Here is a 21,824-nt window from a genome sequence, read left to right on the forward strand (position 1 = left end):
ATGCAGTTTCGCGCGGCAAAACTTCAAGAATGAAGCGTGATCACGTGATTCCCAGCGAGTGGAGCGTGATATGCAGACAGAAATTTTGCGCGTTTCAAACTACCAGTAAAGCTTGATTACGTGATTCCAACCAAGTTGACCATGATCATCTTCGCGAGCCAAGGCTTCTGAAAATGGCCTTGAATTCACAGGGACATGATAATCAGTTATAGTACAGTATGTGTAGCTGGTCTTATATCCTTGTCTGCCTGGATTAACCTTCCATAGACCCTCCATGTTACAAGGGAGTCCTATTTAAGAAAATGTAACTAGAACACTGACAGATCAGCAAGGCCCCCCTTAATGTGGCCATTGATGTCCCCCATTGTCAAAAAATACGAAATGTCGTATGTGGAGCCACACGACATCCAAAAGTTCCCCCGTTGGCCAGTGATTACCTTTGAATGTTGAAAGTCGAGCTGCACAAAATTTGAAATCTAAATGACATATGCCGTATGTCAAGTCAAACTACATTCAAAATCTAAATGTCATATGTCGTATGTCCAGTCACACAACATTCAAAATCTAAATGACATAGCCGTATGTCCAGTCAAACTACATTCAAAATCTAAATGACATATGTCGTATGTCCAGTCACACAACATTCAAAATCTAAATGACATATGCCGTATGTCCAGTCAAACGACATTCAAAATCAAAATGTCATATGTCCAGTTACGCAAAATCTAAATGTCATATGTCGAATGTCCAGTTACATAACATTCAAAATCTAAATGTCATATGTCGTGCTACACAACATTCAAAGTCTAAATGTCATATGTCGTATGTCCAGTAACACAACATTCAAAATCTAACTGTCATATGTCGAATGTCCAGTTACATAATAACATTCAAAAATCTAAATGTCATATGTCGAATGTCCAGTTACATAATAACATTCAAAATCTAAATGGCATATGTCCAGTAACACAACATTCAAAGTCTAAATGTCATATGTCGAATGCTCAGTTACATAACATACAAAATCTAACTGTCATATGTCGAATGTCCAGTTACATAATAACATTCAAAAATCTAAATGGCATATGTCCAGTAACACAACATTCAAAATCTAACAGTCATATGTCGTATGTCCAGTAACACAACATTCAAAATCTAAATGTCATATGTCTAGTTCAAAACATTCAAAATCTAAATGTCGTATGTCCATGACACCCCCATATATGAACACCGGGGTGTCATTTTTTATCTTGCCAACCCAAAACGTCTCAAAATGTGCTATATACACTAGGGAAGGTCCAAATAAATGTAGATTATAACCAATTCTCAAGTCCCCGTGATAGGGACGAATTCTCAACCCACGGTCCTATGGGGCGCCGTTTTACTATTTATTCCCATTTGGTGATATCACCTATTCAATCAGTGATATCACCTATTCGAATAGGTGATATCACTTTAAAAAGTTCTTAAGTGATATCACTCATTTGAATAGGTGATATCACCAAATGGATATAAATAGTAAAACGGCGCCCCATACCGTCCTATGTCAACCGTGTTGGGGGCCTGACCTACGATGTGTATTATTTTACAATTTGACACACCATATCATACATATTTAGACAGAAGACACTTACTGTACTCTTTATTTATTTTACAATTTAAATTGCAATACAAATTTTATCAACTTACTGGTCATTAATCCGGATATATTTTACCTGCTAATGGGCCATTGCTTATAATCACGATCTCGCGAGAACAACAAAGGTTCCGCCATTTTCCCGGCTTCGCTTCTTCAACGTTTTGTATTGTTTATCATTATCCAACACACATTACCAACCATGGCGTACAAAGGCGGACCTAAAGTACAGAAAGTGATGGTGCAACCCATTGTATCCTTTGAATATATGCTTAATTGATATGCATTTTAATAACTAGTATGATATCATTGCGTGCACATTTTGATTTTACTCACGTGTTCTGATGGAAATTAAAGGGGGGGGGGGGGGGGGGGGTGTTCGTGTTGTGGTTATTCCGCCAATATCACGTATTACCATTCTCAGATACTGTACATTTCTTTGAAATCAGTCAAGACATTCTTTAGACATACTTCTCTGTGAGATCTACATTTTGTATTCGTTTGTATAGTGATTTGTGGTCAGTTTCTTCGCTTCGTTTCTAATATCGTCTCTTCGAATTTTCTGACCATGTTGCTATACTGAGTATATATATGTAGATAGATCACCACCTTTAAAGACACTATCTACATCATAAGCCTTCGGATTAGCTGGTCTTTTGAAAGAGCATTATACTCATTCTGGCATTGTTGCTTTTCTGTGGATGCTGTTTTTGGAATACTGTTGCAGTCCACGCTTTTGCTTATATTATAAACAACATTTGTTTGAACAGTTCTCGATTTTTAAAGGGAGTAAAAACGAAATCAAAATCGCCAAAAAACAAACTGTCAAGACAAAAATGTATATATAACGTAAAATTAGCAGCGTTGGGCCCTCAAGTCTAATGTCTGGAATTTTTGCCCAATGGTTCAAGCGCTCGCGTACCATGCGGTAAAAATTTATTGTTTTTTCTAGAAAAAAATGTGTGTTCTGTTCGAACTTTCTGCATGTTCGAATTAATCGGAGGTTTATCGTAACATGAGTAGCTTTATTTTACATTAAACTATGCTACATAGCACTGCTGAAATAGACAAAAATCTTAATAAGACATCATCATTTCAATGATGCTGAATACATGTAAAGGAACAAAATGGTAATTTTAAAGTATAAGCAAACCCTGCATGCTTTGTGTTATTTTTCCCTTGACTCTGAACAGAACTTGATTTTCAGATATTTGCAAAATGTAAGTATCTGGTATGAACTGTATTAAATCCAGTTTAACAAGGATTATAAACTTTCTACATATGTCTAAGTTGATCATTTCCTTTTTCATTTGTATTACAATGAATCTGTGTGTACCCATCGATCATAACCAAGTTAATTTTTTAGTATTTTACCAAATCTGTACTTAATGTTTTGATTCAATCTATAAGGATGAAGTGATGACACAGCCTAGAACTGCCAGTAATGCATACCACACAGACACAGTCATTATACAGTTTGCTATGTAGTAATAATAGTAAATTGTTTATGTAATCAACTTAATTCTCTTTTCAATATAGATTCATTGTGCATGTATATGACAGGTCATTTCACTTGTAACATTACAGAGATCTCGGATTCAAGTTTGGCTATATGAACAGACCAACCTTAGAATAGAGGGATGTATTGTGGTGAGTATTGAGATAGTGATGTGCTCAATGAAGTCATAACATCATCAACAGAAAACTATTTATTGCATAAAACACTGTCCATTGAAAATAGCATTCATTCCTGTTGAGTATGATATTATAATATATTATGCTTGTCTCCCTTTATTGTATCAAATATTAGATTAATAATCTTTCTTGTTATATGCCCCGCAACAACACAGTAGGTGGGGGTATACTTGAATCAGGTTGTCTGTGTTTATTTTTTTGGATGCAAATATTTCTTCGGCAATTATGCCCCCTTTTATTTATGATTGTAGATCTAGACTGAATCTTGTCTGGATAACTTTATTACTGATGGTACACTGAGGTTGGTACCTCTTCCGATTTTTCGAATTTTCATAACATATTTATTTATTGCAGTTATGCCCTTTTACTATGATTATAAAAAGAATATTTTTTAGACAACTCGTCAATCGTCATAAAAAGAATATTTTTTAGACAACTCGTCAATCGTCATACAGTTTTACATTAGTTCATCAATGATGTAGTAAGCACATTGATATTTTGAGCTGCTATTTTGCCCCTTTTTATTTTGATCAACGTGTATTTTGGGCAGAGTGGAGATCAGGGTGTATTGAAGTATATTAGTCAGCCATCCTGGCCACAGTTCTAGTTCATGCAGAAATTGTATACACTTGTGTGATACAGCATTGTATTTTTAACAGGGATTTGATGAATACATGAATCTAGTGTTGGATGAAGCTGAAGAAGTTCACATGAAAACAAAGACAAGGAAAACACTGGGTAAGGATGCTTATTCTTTGTTGTAGTATATCCTGAAAGTAGAATATTCCAGCACTTTTATCTTTTTGAAAGAGTACAGTGTAAAACAGTTTTATTTCCCTGCATTTTGCAAAAATAGTAGTTCGCCCGTAAAATCCAGAAAAAAATTGTTCCGCATTCCAGTTCAAGCATTTGAACGAAAAGCAGTTACAAGCGCTACTATCTCCACGCAGAAGGCTTTGATATCTGTGTACACAAGGTGTGCAGAATTGTTAAGTATCAACAATGATACTGCCACAGAATATACTCGTGGGATTTTTGAAAGCTTGTAAAATGGCAGAACTATACACTTCGATAAAAGATGGGTCCATGTCAGTTTGAACATGGATGTTTCCCAACAAACTGAATGAATGCCATTACACAGAATTTGCTTCAAACGATTTATTATATTTACATTTTGATGTGAATGAGAAATTTTAAAAAATGCCTGCATCTGTTTTGTATCCAATGATATATAATGGTTAAAAAAATAGTACCCTCCCTCATCCATTTTTAGCTCACCTAGACCAAAGGTCTGGTGAGCTTAGGTAGCAGTGTACAGTAAAAATGCCCAATTTTGAAAAATATGACACATGTCTTAGATATGTAAACATTGCCAGTTAACCCTACATATAAACTCTAATAAAGTATATATATTTGTCATCTGTACAACATTTGCAATTTTAATACAGCTCTGAAGGATGAGTTAACTGATATTTTCTGTGATTTTTAGAGCTGTGAATACTATGGTAACAGCTTAAAAAATGCTCAAAAAATGCAAAATATTATGATATTTGACCCAAAATACCACAATTCTCTACACAATTTTTTTTCTGAAACCTATTTAAAATTAAATATCTCTATCCCAAAGACAGAATTAATCTTGTTTTGACATATGTTGTAAATTAAGTTTTTCCGCTATCTCACCTTTACTGTGGGCATCCATTTCCTGTGTAAACACACTTTAAAATCCGGAACCAATTTATTAATTTTTGTTTTAACAAATGTGAAGCCTGTTTGTACTACTTCATACTGAATATACCAATTATAGTGTACATTTATTTTTTCATTTTTTATGCATATCATAATAGAGGAGTTATTTGCTTAACAAAAAAATTGCACATGGCCAGGCTGTCCTACTGTAGTGTGCTACCTTATGCCATGACAGGCCTTCCGTCAACATTTGCTTTGAATCGCTACTAGTCATAAATAAAATACATAGTGGATTTTAACCAAATTTGGTCAGAAACATCCTTGGAGAAAGGGAAACAGATTTTGCATAAATGGTGACTCTGACCCCAAAGGGGCGGAGTCAAATAGAGAAACCACTACTAGTAATGAAGTTATGAATGGATTTGAAAACAATTTGGTCAGAAGCATCCTTGGGGAAAGGGGAACAGATTTTGCATAAATGGTTGTGCTGTGACCCTCCATCCCATAACCATGTATAGCATTGCTGGACGTTAAGGGATAAACACAATTCTGATGTAAAAATAGGCCCAAGGGTCTTTCCCTACCCTAAGGGACTTTGTTTCTTTAAACACAATCTTGTTGTTAAAACATTCCTTGAGGTCTTTAATTCAGACCCTTAGAGAGTCTGGATTTCGTTATTTCTTTAAAGCAGTTGGGATCCCCACACTATAACCATATATAGCATCGTTCAAGATTGACAAATAAAGCTTTGTTTTAACAAATTGAACATGATAATTATTCTGACGTTTGGTCAAATCCAACCAGGTGAGCGATTCCGGCCCTATGGGCCTCTTGTTTCAGAAATTGGCCTGATTACCAACTGATTACTTTTATATGGCCTTTTTTCTTGAGATTTCATTCATTGTTTGACAGATTTCTTTGAAACTTGGTAGGCTTTATAAACCCTTTTTGAAGGCTATTATTGGCCCCCAGGGGCTAATGGGTGGGGTCAAAAAGGGTCAAATTTACAGAAATATTTTCAGGTGACAGTTTATGGCCCATGGGCATATTGTTAGCTTGCACTTTCAGTGTAATAAGTTGGAGACATAAGTTCTGATCACTGGTAGAAAATTGAGTTTGTAATGACAGGTGAGGGTTAAAGCCATCTTCGCTAGCCAAGGCTTCTGATTACGTTACACTCCACGAACCCTTGGCGGATATAGGCGTCAGTTCTGGCCCTCTAGCGGTGATTCGAAATTACCACCCTTCACGCATGAAATTTTCGACCAATCAAAACAAGCCTTACCGAGTTACTTCATCGGTGATGTTTACAAACACACATCGATGTTTGGTGTCATTTCGATGAGATATGTGATCAATGACTTATATGAATTGATCAAACACTGCGAATGTTCCCCCAAAGATTGTGATTTTTGTATTTAGGTAAAATGCCATGACATAGTCGGCAATGTAGCTCTGTACTGGGTGCCGCATTTTTTGTTTACTGCGAAACCAAGCCAGAATGTAAAACGCGATTTGATTGGGTGCCCTGGGATTCCAGGGCGCGACGGTTTGAACACGACTATATCCGCCAAGGGTTCGTGGAGTGTAACGTAATCAGAAGCCTTGGCTAGCGAAGATGGGTTAAAGCATGCCACATAACAACTCATAAGGTCTGGCTTTAATGCAAAATAGTATTAACACCATATTGCATTCAATGTGCATATATATTGTTCAACCCCAATGTACTCTTTTTGAAAAAATGCTTTTTGTTTATTAAGAATTTTATCTTGTCATCTCATTTCCACATCAAATTGGCCTATCAGGGCTTTTTCTCACTGGTTTGGGATGGGGTCGTTTTGTCTCTTTTTGGGAAGAAAATTTGTGAATTGAGAAAGATTTTTTCAGGAGTAAACAGGAAATTTTGCTTTTAAATGAAATAATTCCAATTGGAAATGGGCCCATTAACGGCCCCAAAAAGCCCTCAGAAAAGCCCTGCCTATGGTTGCTCCAACCCTCGGTTTTCATGTTTGACACAGAATTTATATCTAAAATTTTGATTATTACCTTGTAAATGTCAATTTTTGGTACAGATTGTATAAAAATTGTTTTATAATTTCAGGACGAATCCTTCTAAAGGGAGACAATATCACATTGATACAACAAGTGCAGTGATACAACAACAATCATGACTCGTACAAACATTTATTGAAAACAGAACACAAGGATGACTGGGGAGTGAATCCGTGAATGGAAGCATTGAGAGGGATATAGGATTTGATATAGTTGAGAAAGATCTTTTCCTTCGGAGAAGTCTGGAGATTCCATACCCAGTGGGGTGTATGAAGTTATGGCAAGGCCTGTCACAACTACTCATCATTACATAGCAGCAGCTCTCATCATCATCTTCAAATCACATTATGATTTTTATATTTTTGAGAAATCATGTGAACCAACCTTAAATCTGTGTTGAATTCATTTTCATGTTCAAGTGTCGTTATGGAACGGACCAGAATTGTTAATAGCAGTGACTGAGTTTGTGTTCGAACTTATATTATGGTTATTTTACTTACAGAGGTAGATATATATCAGAATCTTGGGAAGCTTCACCTGGGAATAAACCAGAAAATAAACCAAGAATTTCTGTTTAATACTGGATCAGTTGTGCTGCCTTCAATACTTCACCATGTATGGCGGAACCTATAAATTGTCAAGATTAGTAAACAAAGAAATTCTGAAGGGGAATCTCTGTCGTTTTGGATTGTTTTATTACTGGTATTAACAAAATGACAGTTTTGACAATATTTTAATGTCTTTTCTGTTTTTATTTTGTACACATTTTTTTTGTGTGTGAAGATGTCGAAATGTTTTCTATTGTTATGTGAAGTAAGTAAAAGAAGAGAGAAAAGATATTTTCATTTTATTATTTCTTGAACCTGTTCAGATCTGCAAACAAATATAGGTTATGGGTACCCACATCAATCATGTTACTGTATTGTTCAAATCATAATGTCACAGTGGAATCCCGAAGAATGAAATACAGTGTATATAGAAAAAATGACGATGTTATGTAACGACATCCCTGATATGATCTCACTATGACATCCTTAAGATCATATCACAAAGATGGTAATATGCTGACAACATAAAATCATGTCTGGGATCGTAAATATTCCATAATGGCACAAAGATTGTTACAGTAGCATCCTAAATTCCATGTCACTGTGGTATCCCAAATATTATGTCGCTGTGGCATCCTAGATATTATGTCGCTGTGGCATCCTAGATATTATGTCGCTGTGGCATCCTAGATATTATGTCGCTGTGGCATCCTAATTGGTATATCACTGTGCCATCCTAAACATTATGTCAATGTGGCATCCGAAATATGTCAATGTGGCATCCAAAATTTTATGTCATTGGGGCATCCTAATATTATGTCACTGTGGCATCCTAATATTATGCCGTTGTGGTATCCTAAATATTACGTCACTGTGGCATCCTAATATTATGTCACTGTGGCATCCTAATTGGTATATCACTGTGGCATCCTAAATATTATGCCAATGTGGCATCCGAAAAAATGTCATTGTGGCATCCTAAATTTTATGTCATTGTGGCATCCTAATATTATGCCTTTGTTGTATTCTAAATATTATGTCATTGTGGTATCAGAAGAACCATATATCACTACTGATAGTGTTAATGTTTATCCTCTGCTCTTCTCAGTCGTTGACTGGGGATGGTGACATCATGGTAGACAGGGTCGTTCATACTCGTTTCCAAACCTTTTGGAGAATTTATGTTAAACTTTTTTCTCCTCTGTTGATCATTCATGCCATGTTGAGCTTTTTGTTCGATTTTTGGTTTCTGATGTTTGGCTTTGTTGTGATCATTTGGTCGTACTTGCTTTGTCTGCACATCAGAGTTCTTTTGGTCGATTCTCCTTCTATAGTCAGCAAGTGCGTCTGCCTCTGCCTTTTCTGACCTAGAACAAGAACAAATCTAGTTAAACAACACCTATTGTAGACCTGAACATGAACAAATCCAGTATTGAGACGTGAACATAAACATCCAGTTATTAGATAGTTATACCACAGCAAGACACATGCTACCTTTGACCTGAAAAGGAACACATACTATCTCTGGCCCTAACAGGAACAAATCCAGTAAAACCACACCAAGTCACGTACTATCTCTGGCCTGAACAGTAACAAATCCAGTTACACCACACCAAGTCACGTACTATCTCCGGCCCGAACAGTAACAAATCAAGTTACACCACACCAAGTCACATACTATCTCTGGCCTGAACAGGAACAAATCCAGTTACACCACACCAAGTCACGTACTATCTCTGGCCTGAACAGGAACAAATCCAGTTACACCACACCAAGTCACGTACTATCTCCGGCCCGAACAGTAACAAATCAAGTTACACCACACCAAGTCACGTACTATCTCTGGCCCTAACAGGAACACATCCAGTTACACCACACCAAGTCACATACTATCTCTGGCCCTAACAGGAACACATCCAGTTACACCACACCAAGTCACGTACTATCTCTGGCCCGAACAGGAACAAATCCAGTTACACCACACCAAGTCACGTACTATCTCTGGCCCGAACAGGAACAAATCCAGTTACACCACACCAAGTCACGTACTATCTCTGGCCCGAACAGTAACAAATCAAGTTACACCACACCAAGTCACATACTATCTCTGGCCCGAACAGTAACAAATCAAGTTACACCACACCAAGTCACATACTATCTCTGGCCCGAACAGTAACAAATCCAGTTACACCACACCAAGTCACGTACTATCTCTGGCCCGAACAGTAACAAATCCAGTTACACCACACCAAGTCACGTACTATCTCTGGCCCGAACAGTAACAAATCCAGTTACACCACACCAAGTCACGTACTATCTCTGGCCCGAACAGGAACAAATCCAGTTACACCACACCAAGTCACGTACTATCTCTGGCCCGAACAGGAACAAATCCAGTTACACCACATCAAGTCACGTACTATCTCTGGCCCGAACAGGAACAAATCCAGTTACACCACACCAAGTCACGTACTATCTCTGGCCCGAACAGGAACAAATCCAGTTACACCACACCAAGTCACGTACTATCTCTGGCCCGAACAGGAACAAATCCAGTTTACCACCACACCAAGTCACGTACTATCTCTGGCCCGAACAGGAACAAATCCAGTTACACCACACCAAGTCACGTACTATCTCTGGCCCGAACAGGAACAAATCCAGTTACACCACACCAAGTCACGTACTATCTCTGGCCCGAACAGTTACACCACACCCAGTCACATACTATCTCTGGCCCGAACAGTTACACCACACCCAGTCACGTACTATCTCTGGCCCGAACAGTAACAAATCCAGTTACACCACACCAAGTCACATACTATCTCTGACCCGAACAGTAACAAATCCAGTTACACCACCCTTAATCTCGTACTACATGCATCTCTGACCAGAATAGGAACAAATCCAGTCACACGACATACACCTAGTCAATATCAGATGACACTAGTTATTTATGCAGTGTAAATATTTCCTGAACTATACAGTATACCCTCAGAATAATTTCTACGTGGAGATAAATTTAGTTCTGCAGCTAGTGCTAATGAAATACCATATGTGGCATGCAAATATTTGAATTTCATTTTCATTGAAATCACTTATGTAGCATTATATATGTTCATACTGTGTACATGTATGTGAGGTGTGATAATCATAAGATACCTTCTTCTGTACCATCTGAAGATGACGATGACTACAACAAGGAGAACAACAACCCCAATGACTACTCCAATGATAATCGGAAGACTGTCAACTTCTGAAAAAAAAGAAACTTAATCAACTGTTGGAAAAAGAATATATTTACAAGACTATGTGAAGTGTTCTGATGATCAACACAAAAGATATCATGTGAACTAGATTTTCAGAAAATTATGATTATGTGAAGGATGATCCCCCCAAAAATATTACCTGTAACTGTTGATGCATTTTTTTTTGTTCAATATGTTTATTTTAAGCCAAATTCTACCCATGACCAAAAAAAAACAAAATATAAAAAATCATGGATGAGAGACTGGTGTACAGTTACTTTCCCGACAGCGTCATCAACATTTTACTGAATGTTCTCCATTTCTTAAAAAGTGGAAGTTCAATTTTAACCACACTAGGTATATAGTTAGATCACACAGTGCACACCTCGACACCCCCTTCACTTTAAGGAATATCATCCAAAATGTTTGGTCCACTGACTGGAACTCAGGGATGCTCGGAATATGAACTTCCTTTTGAGTGTGTGTTTATATAAGTTTTCTCTAAAAATGTCGGTGCTATTCCAACCAATCCTGGTATTTTGTTGCATTGTTACCGGGTATATGAGCATCTGGACGAAACCCACGTAAATTTTATTTTGTATATTACTTTATGAACTTTATGAACAGAGCATTTGCTTTGTGTGTGTGTGTGTGGGGGGGGGGGATACAGAAATTTGTGTGAATTTTAAGCCTACAATAATGCTGACAAATCGGGATAGGCGAGACACGCTATATGGGTTGAATTCATCTTAGTTATTATTAGGTTTGTAACGGAAGTTCTTTCTATGAAATCAAAACTTTCAAAGTTATTTTCATTGGGTATATCTTGGCATATATTCTCGTTTGTACATGTTTTATAAGGAATGCTGTATCACTGGTGTTACCTGGTTCGTTTGCTGTTGATGTTGTGTTGCTTGTAGTCTGATCTCCGGGTGTAATTACTTCAGGTTCGTTACAGCGGACAGTTATTGTCGCAGCAGCTTTCCTACCTGTGGCAGTTATTTTCTTTTAGGGTGAATATTTCAGAAAATCCACAACACAAAAAGTTACAAGAAACGTAAACAAGGATGTAGTCGTCAATATTCCCCGTCCGTGCAAATATTATTTAACATGAAATTAAAGTGGGCAACATGCATAAAAAACATGAAACACATAGACATAACATTTTGAATCATAGCATGTATTTGTGTTCAGTCATCAAGTTCCACTGGCAGTAATCAACATGATTAGAAACAATTCAATTACTCCCTTTCTTTCTACTAGATAGTTCTAACTAAATATGGTTTAAATATGTAAGGAATATACCGATAATCAAACTTGAGCGAGGGGGTTAGGTAATAAGTCTACCAAACAAGTTTCATCAAAATCTGATAATTCCTTCAAAAGATATCATGCGGAAAGCAATTATCCAATCAGATCACAACAGCCTCATTATATATGCACCGAATATTACGATAATCAAACTTGAGCGAGGGGTTTAGCTAGGTAATAAGTCTACCAAACACGTTTCATCAGAATCTGATAATTCCTTCTAAAGACATCATGCGGAAAGCAATTAGCCAATCAGATCACAGCAGCCTCATTAAAAGTGGAGCGAAGGGGTTACCAAGCAGGTTTCATCAAAATATGATAACTCCTTCAAAAGATACGCGGTAAGCAAACAGCCAATCGGATCACAACAGCCTCATTAAATATGCACGGAATATGACGATAATCAAACTTGACCGAGGGGGGTTGGGTAATAAGTCTACACGTTTCATCAAAATCTGATAATTCCTTTAAAAGATAAACATAATGAAAAGACTTTGATACTAGATGACGCCATATCATGTGGCTTTAATGAAAACGCTTAAAATTATAAAATTGATAATATGATTATGTACAAGTACTTACTTTGAACCTCAAACCAAACCATTTGTGGACGAGACCCATCATCACGTTGAAAGGTGAATGTCATACTTGCTTCATTTGTGCTAAAGATCAAGTGACGTTGGCCTAGCACTGTGTTAGTCTCACTGACTAACTTTTTAGTCTGTTCTCCGTCCGTAAATGTTAACGTATGGTTGCCGATGCAAGTTACATTCTCATACCCAGTATAACATTCAAGACGTATGTCCAGAGCATAGACATCGAGTCCTGACTGGCCGCCAGTGACGGTACATGTACTGTACTCGCGAGCATCCTCTCCTCCTATAATTGGGTACATTGTGGAGATGAGTTGACCAGACCGAGAAGCAGAATCCGCCATGATGATCAGCGTGTCATCTGTAATTGGACATAATTTCTACATAACAATGCAGAATACAACAAACTAGACTGTGGGTTAGGAATTTGTGTAACGCCTATGTTTTCTATTTCATTTACTGGTATGCAAAGATACCTTGAACTTGTGTTCATCAACATAACGAAATATCAGTTACTTTGTGAAGTAAAAATACAGGCTCTAATTCGATTTCAGTTGAGTTGTAACACAAAGTTAAGATCGTGCATATATGTTTTATGTACGGTGTTGTCCTAAAGTTTGTTACAGGTTGCCGGTGACAATGGTACAGATTGCACGGGAACCATATGGAACCTTCTCATGAGAAGTTACATAGAGCATATATAGGAAACTGGTATAGGTAGACAAACAGTATCACTTACCTGAAATACATTGGTATTTCATGGACAGGAAATTAGAGAATGCTCTACCAACTGTACAGTTGTCGTCATTTTCAATTCGCCGCCAGACTACCTTGGGCTGAGATAGTGGTACTGTATAGCCAGAAAAGGCAGCATAATATTGATGTATGACGGCGTATTTTGTCATTGGCACTAAACAGTCACCTTTTTGAAATAAACAACATGATTGATTCTGTTCTGCTCTTTTGGTTTTAATGGATGGACAAACAGCTGATTGAGTTTTCACCCCATACCTTACATCAAGGAGAGCCATCCTTTCACCATCATTACACTTGGGAAAGAACCTCTTGGAGTAACATGCTTGGATTTCATAGTTGTTAGTACTGGTTTTGTCATCTGTAACGAAAGTATGTAATCCAAAAATAATGATGAAAAATGTACAAACACGTCTGCAATGATGGAATAGTGTATACAAAATGACGGAAAATTGTACAAAGATCTACTGTAATAACGGAATAGTGTATACAAAAATCAACTGTAATGATGAAATAGTGTATACAAAAATCAACTGTAATGATGAAATAGTGTATACAAAAATCAACGGAAATGATGGAATAAAGTGTATACAAAAATCAACTGTAATGATGAAATAGTGTATACAAAAATCAACTGCAATGATGGTATATAGTGTATACAAAAATCAACTGTAATGATGAAATAGTGTATACAAAAATCAACTGTAATGATGGTATAAAGTGTATACAAAAATCAACTGTAATGATGAAATAGTGTATACAAAAATCAATTGTAATTACGGAATTGTGTACCCTGAACTAATAGAGGTTGACGGCGTCTGTACCCTGAACTAATAGAGGTTGACGGTGTCTGTACCCTGAACTAATAGAGGTTGACGACGTCTTTAACCTGAAGTAATAGAGGTTGACGGTGTCTGTACCCTGAACTTATAGAGGTTGACGGCGTCTTTAACCTGAACTAATAGAGGTTGACGGTGTCTGTACCCTGAACTAATAGAGGTTGACGACGTCTTTAACCTGAACTAATAGAGGTCGACGGTGTCTGTAACCTGAACTTATAGAGGTTGACGGCGTCTGTACCCTGAACTAATAGAGGTTGACGGTGTCTGTACCCTGAACTAATAGAGTTTGACGGTGTCTGTACCCTGAACTAATAGAGGTTGACGGTGTCTGTACCCTGAACTAATAGAGGTTGACGGTGTCTGTACCCTGAACTAATAGAAGGTGACGGTGTCTGTACCCTGAACTAATAGAGGTTGACGGTGTCTGTACCCTGAACTAATAGAGGTTGACGGTGTCTGTACCCTGAACTAATAGAAGTTGACGGTGTCTGTACCCTGAACTAATAGAGGTTGACGACGTCTTTAACCTGAACTAATAGAGGTTGACGGTGTCTGTACCCTGAACTAATAGAAGTTGACGGTGTCTGTACCCTGAACTAATAGAGGTTGACGGTGTCTGTACCCTGAACTAATAGAGGTTGACGGTGTCTGTACCCTGAACTAATAGAGGTCGACGGTGTCTGTACCCTGAACTAATTGAGGTATTGATGACAGTTGGTTAGGTATTATTGACAGAATTATGCAGTTGCTTGCACGTCAATTTTCCGAGTAAGAAAAATAATAAGAATTCAAACATAATGACAGTGAACTTGTAAAACAATAGTGCACGATTAGAAAATATAAGAACAATACAAGAATTACATGTAATTATCTTTCCTGCTTTGTCAGTATAGTAAGCAAACTCCAAAATTCACTGAACATTTCAGTATTTTTTCCATTAATAATCAAACATATGTTTAATAGAGTGATAGTATGGAAGTACGAAAGCCTATTCGGTTCATTTTGAAAAGCAAAATAAAAATATGTATCTCGTTAAAACGCGATAATTATCTAGTTAAAACGCGTTATCTATCCCGTTAAAACGAGTTAGTTATCTCGTTAAACATGTCGATGTTAAAAACAACATGGTTGCCAAGCAGACCTAGTGTTTGTAAATAATTCCATATGGCCTACACCTGTTGATTTGATGTACACCAAAAGCATCTCGTGGTCACATAACGGTAAAAAATGACAGGCTTTGAAGTCAGTGTCGGGTCCTTTGTATTCTTCAAAGGACAGACATGCAGCCTAGCGATTGGTTAGGTTTTTTTTTCACCTGAGCGTGCCTTCAGTTTTTGCCATGACATATTCCAGGAGTGTAGGAAGCGAAGGTTGACGCAACCCCTGGGTATCGAGGGTGAAACCAGTGGCGTAGGAAGCGGGGGGGCAGGGGGGGCAATTGCCCCCCCCCCCCCCACTTTTTTCAGTGGGGGGGCAAACATATCTTTTTGCCCCCCCCACTTTTTGACATCCAAAATCTAAAAAAAGGGGATAAAACGCGAATTTATATATTCATTTCGATAAATATCTGTATATTTCCGAACCGATAATGTTTTCTTGAAGGCAACGATAAAAACTTTATCTTGTACATCCGGAACATTCCGACTTTTATACTAGTATATCAATCCTCAGACCTGTGCAACAGCCTGGTAAGTCAATATTTATATCTTTATAAGAAATTTTGCTCAACTTCATCACATAGATTCAATAAGTTGATAATAATTTGTGAAGTTAATTGAGTTCATAATGAGAAAAAAGACAGAAACACAACATGAAGAAGAATGCGCGGTTTTAACGTGAATAGAGTGATACTTATTACCGACAGGTACGAGGAAATACACAAAAAAAAATCGGATCGCGCCTACGGCGCTCGCTTTATCACTAAATTACTGGCCCCCCTTTCGATTGCAGATCTACAGGGGGGCTTCGCCACCCTGGGACCCGCTGGGCGGCCCCCAGACCTCTCGCAAAAAGTAAAAAAAAATCGGCTCGCGCCTACGGCGCTCGCATGATCACTTAATTACTGGACCCCCCTTTCGAAAACTCCTGGATCCGCGCCTGATCCCGAATTATTGGAAATGTACTATATTCATTTTCCGCGGAGGGCTTAGACCCCCTTGACCCCATATCAGGGCGCTGCCCTGGACCCGCTGGGCGGCCCCTCGGACCCCGCAAAAAAAAAATCGTCTCGCGCCTACGGCGCTCGCATTATTACTAAATTACTGGACCCCCCCGCCCTGGGCGGGCCTGGTGATTATGTTTTGCTATATTTAATATATATATTCTGATTTGCGTAAATAACTTATTTTGTACTACATAAATTATCAAAACTATCACGGGATGTTGAAATGATAATTATTGGCTAATTTTGCGGAGATGGCATACGATTTGTTTAGTGTGTAAAATTTAAGGTTAAAAAAAATGTTGTCCCCCCACTTTTTGACGACTTCCTACGCCACTGGAAACAATATGCAGCCACATAAAACTGATTATTCTAAGTGAAGTATTAAAACCACCTGACACATTAATGTATGCCCTTATCTCACTAAGGCTGTTTAAACTAACCTTTAGCGACCTAAACTCTCTCCTTGCTGACAGACACATACCAGCGAGGATATTGGAGCTGGACTAGCCGGGGTTTGCTTTCAGATAACAATATGGCCTTGTGTCACTCTCTCACAATTTCATGCATTTTGAATTTGTTTCAGTGAAAAGCCCTGACGTTATTTTCAATCACTTTACTAAAAGTGCTACCACAATGATAAACTCTTTTGGATGGATATGGAAGTTACCTGTTTTACCTGTGTTGACAAGCATGACGTCATGCGTTGTCCCTCTTTCAAAACAAGGCACTAGCGTACATGTTTTTGCTAACATGAAGTAAGCATCAGCATATCAGTGTTAGAGACAGAATAAAGAGACAGTGACTTGCCTTCTCCTTCTCCATTTTCTAACTACCTTCTTCAGAAAGATTCTTCACAAACAAAATCAAAGATTTCGTGACTACATCTAACCTTCAGCTGTATTAATGACGTTTGGACGATATAACTAACGTGTTTTAGCTAGAAAATTATCGTGTATTAACATGATATCTATCGCGTTTTAACGAGATAACTAACTCGTTTTAACAAGATAATTATCGCGTTTTAACGAGATAACTAACTCGTTTTAACGAGATAATTATCGCGTTTTAACGAGATAACTAACTCGTTTTAACGAGATAATGATCGCGTTTTAACGCGGTAGTTATTGCGTTTTAATTAGATAAAATTATACTTACGCGTTTTAATGATATAGTTATCGCGTTTTAATGAGATAACTATCGCGTTTTAACGAGATATATTTTTTTTAGTTTACATTTCAAAATGACCCTATTGGGTTTTCGTATGGAAGCACTCTGTATACATTATAGACAGGTGTAAATATTGATACATTACAAACAAATTGCATCTGTCATATACATGCATTATGTACTGTAATGTATTCCAATTTGACTGTACCTTATTTTAAAATCAATTGGAGAAGTAATAAAGATACAAAAATTGATTTCTCGGAATCGAAAGCTTTTTACCCAAAAATACAGCAAAAAAAAAAGGGGGGAAAAAAGAGAGAGAATAACGATAATAATAAATAAAATTCCCGTGATCTATAAGGTTTTTGTGAGGAAATCATGTCTGATATGTAATTGAAAAGGTGGAGGGGGATTTTGTCTATGTTAAAGCTAGTGAAAGGAAAATGATAAATGTGTTGAACACCGGCATTTTTGGTGGTGTGAGCTTATGCGATAAAACTTCAAACATCAGGAGGAGCTCAAACAAACACCCAGTCATAATAGATTCCGAGATCCTTGTGGACACGTGTTGTAGCGAGTTATCGTCTGATGATGCCGTGGTCCAGGCTGATAACAAACTTACCTGTGGAGGACTTCCTGGTTCACTTAGTAACACTATCATTTTCTTGAAGGCGCAGCCCTTTCAGGGAAGTGATGAACCTCGATATAGTATATTTGGATGAATATCAAGCGAATTAACCATAAAAATGTAAATTTATGTTAGCTTTGAATGCTAACCTATTTATCTCAAGCCTTCTTGAGTAACAGAGGCCCAATATTCTGCCATCAGACATAGTTCAACAGAAGAAATAATATTAATTTAGTAGAGAAGTTTATGAAGATTCCTTATCAACACAATCTTGAAGCCTCTGTGTCCATATATCAATATCTTAATTACAAAAATAATTATCTGTTCTCTTGTGTTTTCATGGCTTCATCACGATTTATGTGACCTGAGGCATCGCTGGGGAAAACGGAGCGAATGACGTGGTTCCCAACACCATGAACGCACACAAAGTTATTTGGAACAGTGTCCACGAATTATGTGGTCATTTATGGACACTTTTATAGTGTCATCACACTGAAATACCACATCCGGACAAGATAGGATGACGCAACTAACAACGTGCGAAGAAACCCGACTGACCAGACCGGCGGATATTTTGGAGATAATGGCTTGGCTTGCAACTATCGGATCAGAAGAAACTCAGACTATTGGCGAATCAGTCTTCGACTCCTCAAGGCGTCTTAAAGCAGAACATCAAGTGGGGAGTCGTACCTATTTTATTTCCCAGGCTTTTGGTTAGTCTCAGTCAGAGGATAGAATACATTAAAATGATCGCTCAGCTAGGGCCAGAAGTGAGACCATGTCGAGGGAGACAACATGAGAGGAGAACGTATATAGACTCCACTTACGAATCATACAGTAGAGGTAGAATGTACTCTACTAGGGACATAATTCTGCGGAGAAATATTCGGTCTGAAGTATATCTGGGTCATGGGGTTATTAAAAACTTGTATAAGTTGGCGTGGTTCTCTCGTATGAGCGCGGAAAAAAAATCGTCTCTTTACATTTGATTAGAAATCTTACCTTTCTTGGATGATTTGCATTCATTTCTGGTTTGAAAATGCGCATCATATCATTCATATATCTTCCTGGGTTTATATTTTTATTTAACTAGTAAAATAGCTATCACAAGTCAACGAGGCAAATCAACCGCTAACAGGATTGTCTGTGAGGTCTTCTAATTGTACACTAGGGAGCGTCGTTGTATTACCGATTCCCGTTCGTATTCGTTAATGTGGTATTACCTAATAAGTGACGTAAATAGAGAGAAGTCTTCTTGACTGAAGCAATGATTACATTTCCGAGGCCAAATTGAAACAGGAAGGTCAGTGATGCCCTCGTTACAAATGAGAATGATGGCTCTTTGAAATAGATAATCATTACTATCTATGCCGATTATTTACATGTTGTCTTTATTCAATGCTGATTACGATTAAACTAGCTGGATGAACTCCAACAAATCATATCGGAACAAGTGTGTACATATATTGACACAAATAGGACAGTGATTTCGTATCAAACGGAAATTAATGTAAAGTTTGCAGCCTATTTCATTGTTGACGTCAATGTATAGATGACGTCACAAAGTTATGACGGCACATAAAAAATAGATTATTGGTGTTGCGAGTCTGGTAGCAGAAAAATAATTTGACGAACCGTCGATTTCAACACTTCTACGCAAAACATACACGATATATATCTGACAGTTTTTAAACAGTATGCATTATCCACAGATAAAACAAAAAGGATTACTTGCCTGCGGATGTGATCACAAAATACAAGAGGGTAACCAACACTACATCCTTGTATCCAGCCATTGTCACCAACGTAATAGGTTATCAGCTGGCTTACACCCGGGTCTCTCCACGGGATCCAGCCATTGTCACCAACGTAATAGGTTATCAGCTGGCTTACACCCGGGTCTCTCCACGGGGGTTTTCGTTGTGCACTGGAGATATAGATCAGGATTATCAACCGGGTACCAGTCGTTACTGTACTAACCAACAACAGGCAAATTAGTGATAAAGGTCGCTGGTTACGATAGTTATAGAAGTGTCATTTACCAGACGGTGAATGCCATGTATGGCGTATTACTATGTATATTGTACTGATTTAGTGTTTATTTTTGTATCTTTGTGCTTTATACAACTTTTCAGTTTGCCATTCCGAATAATTTGACACGTTATCTTGTTCAATAGACTAACATATCCTGTTGTAGCCGCGGGGACGACAAATACACTACCCACAATATAGTAACAGGTTACATAATACACTTACTCGCAAAACTAAAGGAAATGCTGTTTAAATATAGCATTATAATGACACGACAAGCTAACTGATGTCTTCAATTCGACAGCGTTACGTACTGTAAAAGGCGCCGTATCTGTCTATTTTCATCACCATTTCCATCTTCGCTAGCCAAGGCTTCTGATTACGTTACGCTCCACGGTTCGTGAAGCGTAACGTAATCAGAAGCCTTGGCTAGCGAAGATGCACCATTTCTTACTTATATGTTAAATATGGTGGCATGGATCTGCCATCACATAACGAGATAATTTTGTCAACATAGCGAGATAAATATACCATATAGCGAGATATTGAAACGACATAGCGATATAAAACAACCGACATAGCGAGATAATTTAATGCGTTTATGAAGTCGCTATCTCGACATCTCGCCGCATTAGATGCTACTACTGACATGGATTTTTTCTTGTCAACGTCACGTGACCTCAATTCGGAAATTCAGTTTACCTGTTTGTTGTAGGTGTTGGGTCGTTCAGCTTCCCTGTCCAAGCCTCGTGTGCACTGGCGTGCTGAACTTCCGAATGGGGGTCACGTGACGTTGACAAGAAAAAAATCCATGTCAGTAGTAGCATCTAATGCGGCGAGATGTCGAGATAGCGACTTCGTAAACGCATTAAATTATCTCGCTATGTCGGTTGTTTTATCTCGCTATGTCGTTTTATTATCTCGCTATATGGTATATTTATCTCACTATGTTGACAAAATTATCTCGTTATGTGATGGCAGATCCATGCCACCATAGTTAAACAATTGCATACCTGTATAAAAAATCAGAGACACACAATGTTCTCTGTAGTTTCTGCAAATTATTAAAACTAATACAAATTGAAATTGGCAATCGAATAAAAGAACATAAAACACCCTTAGCCCTAGAAGCATAAAGGCCAACATACAATCGTCCTCAGTGTTAAAGCAGGAACCTTCTGATATTTGGCGACATTAGTCCTCTCATTGGAGGAATCCATATCAGCTACTAACTGTATATTATTAAATAAGTTATCCCTAGCGCCGGGATTCGAACTACTAACTGTATATTATTAAATAAGTTATCCCTAGCGCCGGGATTCGAACTACTAACTGTATATTATTAAATAAGTTATCCCTAGCGCCGGGATTCGAACTACTAACTGTATATTATTAAATAAGTTATCCCTAGCGCCGGGATTCGAACTACTAACTGTATATTATTAAATAAGTTATCCCTAGCGCCGG

The 21,824-nt window shown here is 37.8% G+C and overlaps 2 protein-coding genes across 4 annotated transcripts; one reads left to right on the forward strand and one right to left on the reverse strand.

Annotated features, from left to right (window-relative positions):
• Window positions 1-1,708: 1,708 nt before the first annotated feature.
• Window positions 1,709-7,909, forward strand: LOC117328021 (small nuclear ribonucleoprotein E). The gene is made up of 5 exons (XM_033885336.1): window positions 1,709-1,889; window positions 2,830-2,856; window positions 3,224-3,286; window positions 3,991-4,069; window positions 7,122-7,909. Exons 1-5 carry the CDS (start codon window positions 1,839-1,841, stop codon window positions 7,172-7,174), a joined length of 273 nt encoding a protein of 90 aa, XP_033741227.1. The 5' UTR covers window positions 1,709-1,838; the 3' UTR covers window positions 7,175-7,909.
• On the reverse strand, window positions 7,907-20,222 carry LOC117328020. Of its 3 annotated transcripts, none has more exons than XM_033885334.1 (6): window positions 20,062-20,219; window positions 13,512-13,886; window positions 12,762-13,133; window positions 11,753-11,857; window positions 10,783-10,873; window positions 7,907-8,987 (listed from the first exon to the last, which is right to left on the reverse strand). In XM_033885334.1, the coding sequence occupies exons 1-6, from the start codon at window positions 20,120-20,122 to the stop codon at window positions 8,702-8,704; spliced, it is 1,290 nt and encodes a 429-aa protein (XP_033741225.1). In that variant the 5' UTR covers window positions 20,123-20,219; the 3' UTR covers window positions 7,907-8,701. The 3 variants fall into 3 exon arrangements, with proteins under 3 accessions (XP_033741225.1, XP_033741224.1, XP_033741226.1); XM_033885333.1 differs by having other exon boundaries at window positions 10,783-10,876; window positions 20,062-20,217; XM_033885335.1 differs by lacking the exon at window positions 10,783-10,873 and having other exon boundaries at window positions 20,062-20,222.
• Between the last annotated feature and the right edge of the window lie 1,602 nt (window positions 20,223-21,824).

This window comes from Pecten maximus, chromosome 5 (genome assembly GCF_902652985.1).
Source record: "Pecten maximus chromosome 5, xPecMax1.1, whole genome shotgun sequence".
Lineage (NCBI taxonomy): Eukaryota > Metazoa > Mollusca > Bivalvia > Pectinida > Pectinidae > Pecten > Pecten maximus.

What these genes read in the sequence shown, in the direction of transcription:
- LOC117328021 (XM_033885336.1), top strand. Translation starts at nt 1,839, where the DNA reads ATGGCGTACAAAGGCGGACCTAAAGTACAGAAAGTGATGGTGCAACCC. An exon ending in TTTTCAGATATTTGCAAAAT is followed by an intron (nt 2,857 to 3,223) that starts GTAAGTATCTGG and finishes GTAACATTACAG; the next exon opens with AGATCTCGGATTCAAGTTTG. An exon ending in AAAGACAAGGAAAACACTGG is followed by an intron (nt 4,070 to 7,121) that starts GTAAGGATGCTT and finishes TTATAATTTCAG; the next exon opens with GACGAATCCTTCTAAAGGGA.
- LOC117328020 (XM_033885333.1), bottom strand. Translation starts at nt 20,122, where the DNA reads ATGGCTGGATACAAGGATGTAGTGTTGGTTACCCTCTTGTATTTTGTG. An exon ending in TTTTGTGATCACATCCGCAG is followed by an intron (nt 13,887 to 20,061) that starts GCAAGTAATCCT and finishes CTTTCGTTACAG; the next exon opens with ATGACAAAACCAGTACTAAC. An exon ending in ATCAACAGCAAACGAACCAG is followed by an intron (nt 10,877 to 11,752) that starts GTAACACCAGTG and finishes CTTTTTTTTCAG; the next exon opens with AAGTTGACAGTCTTCCGATT.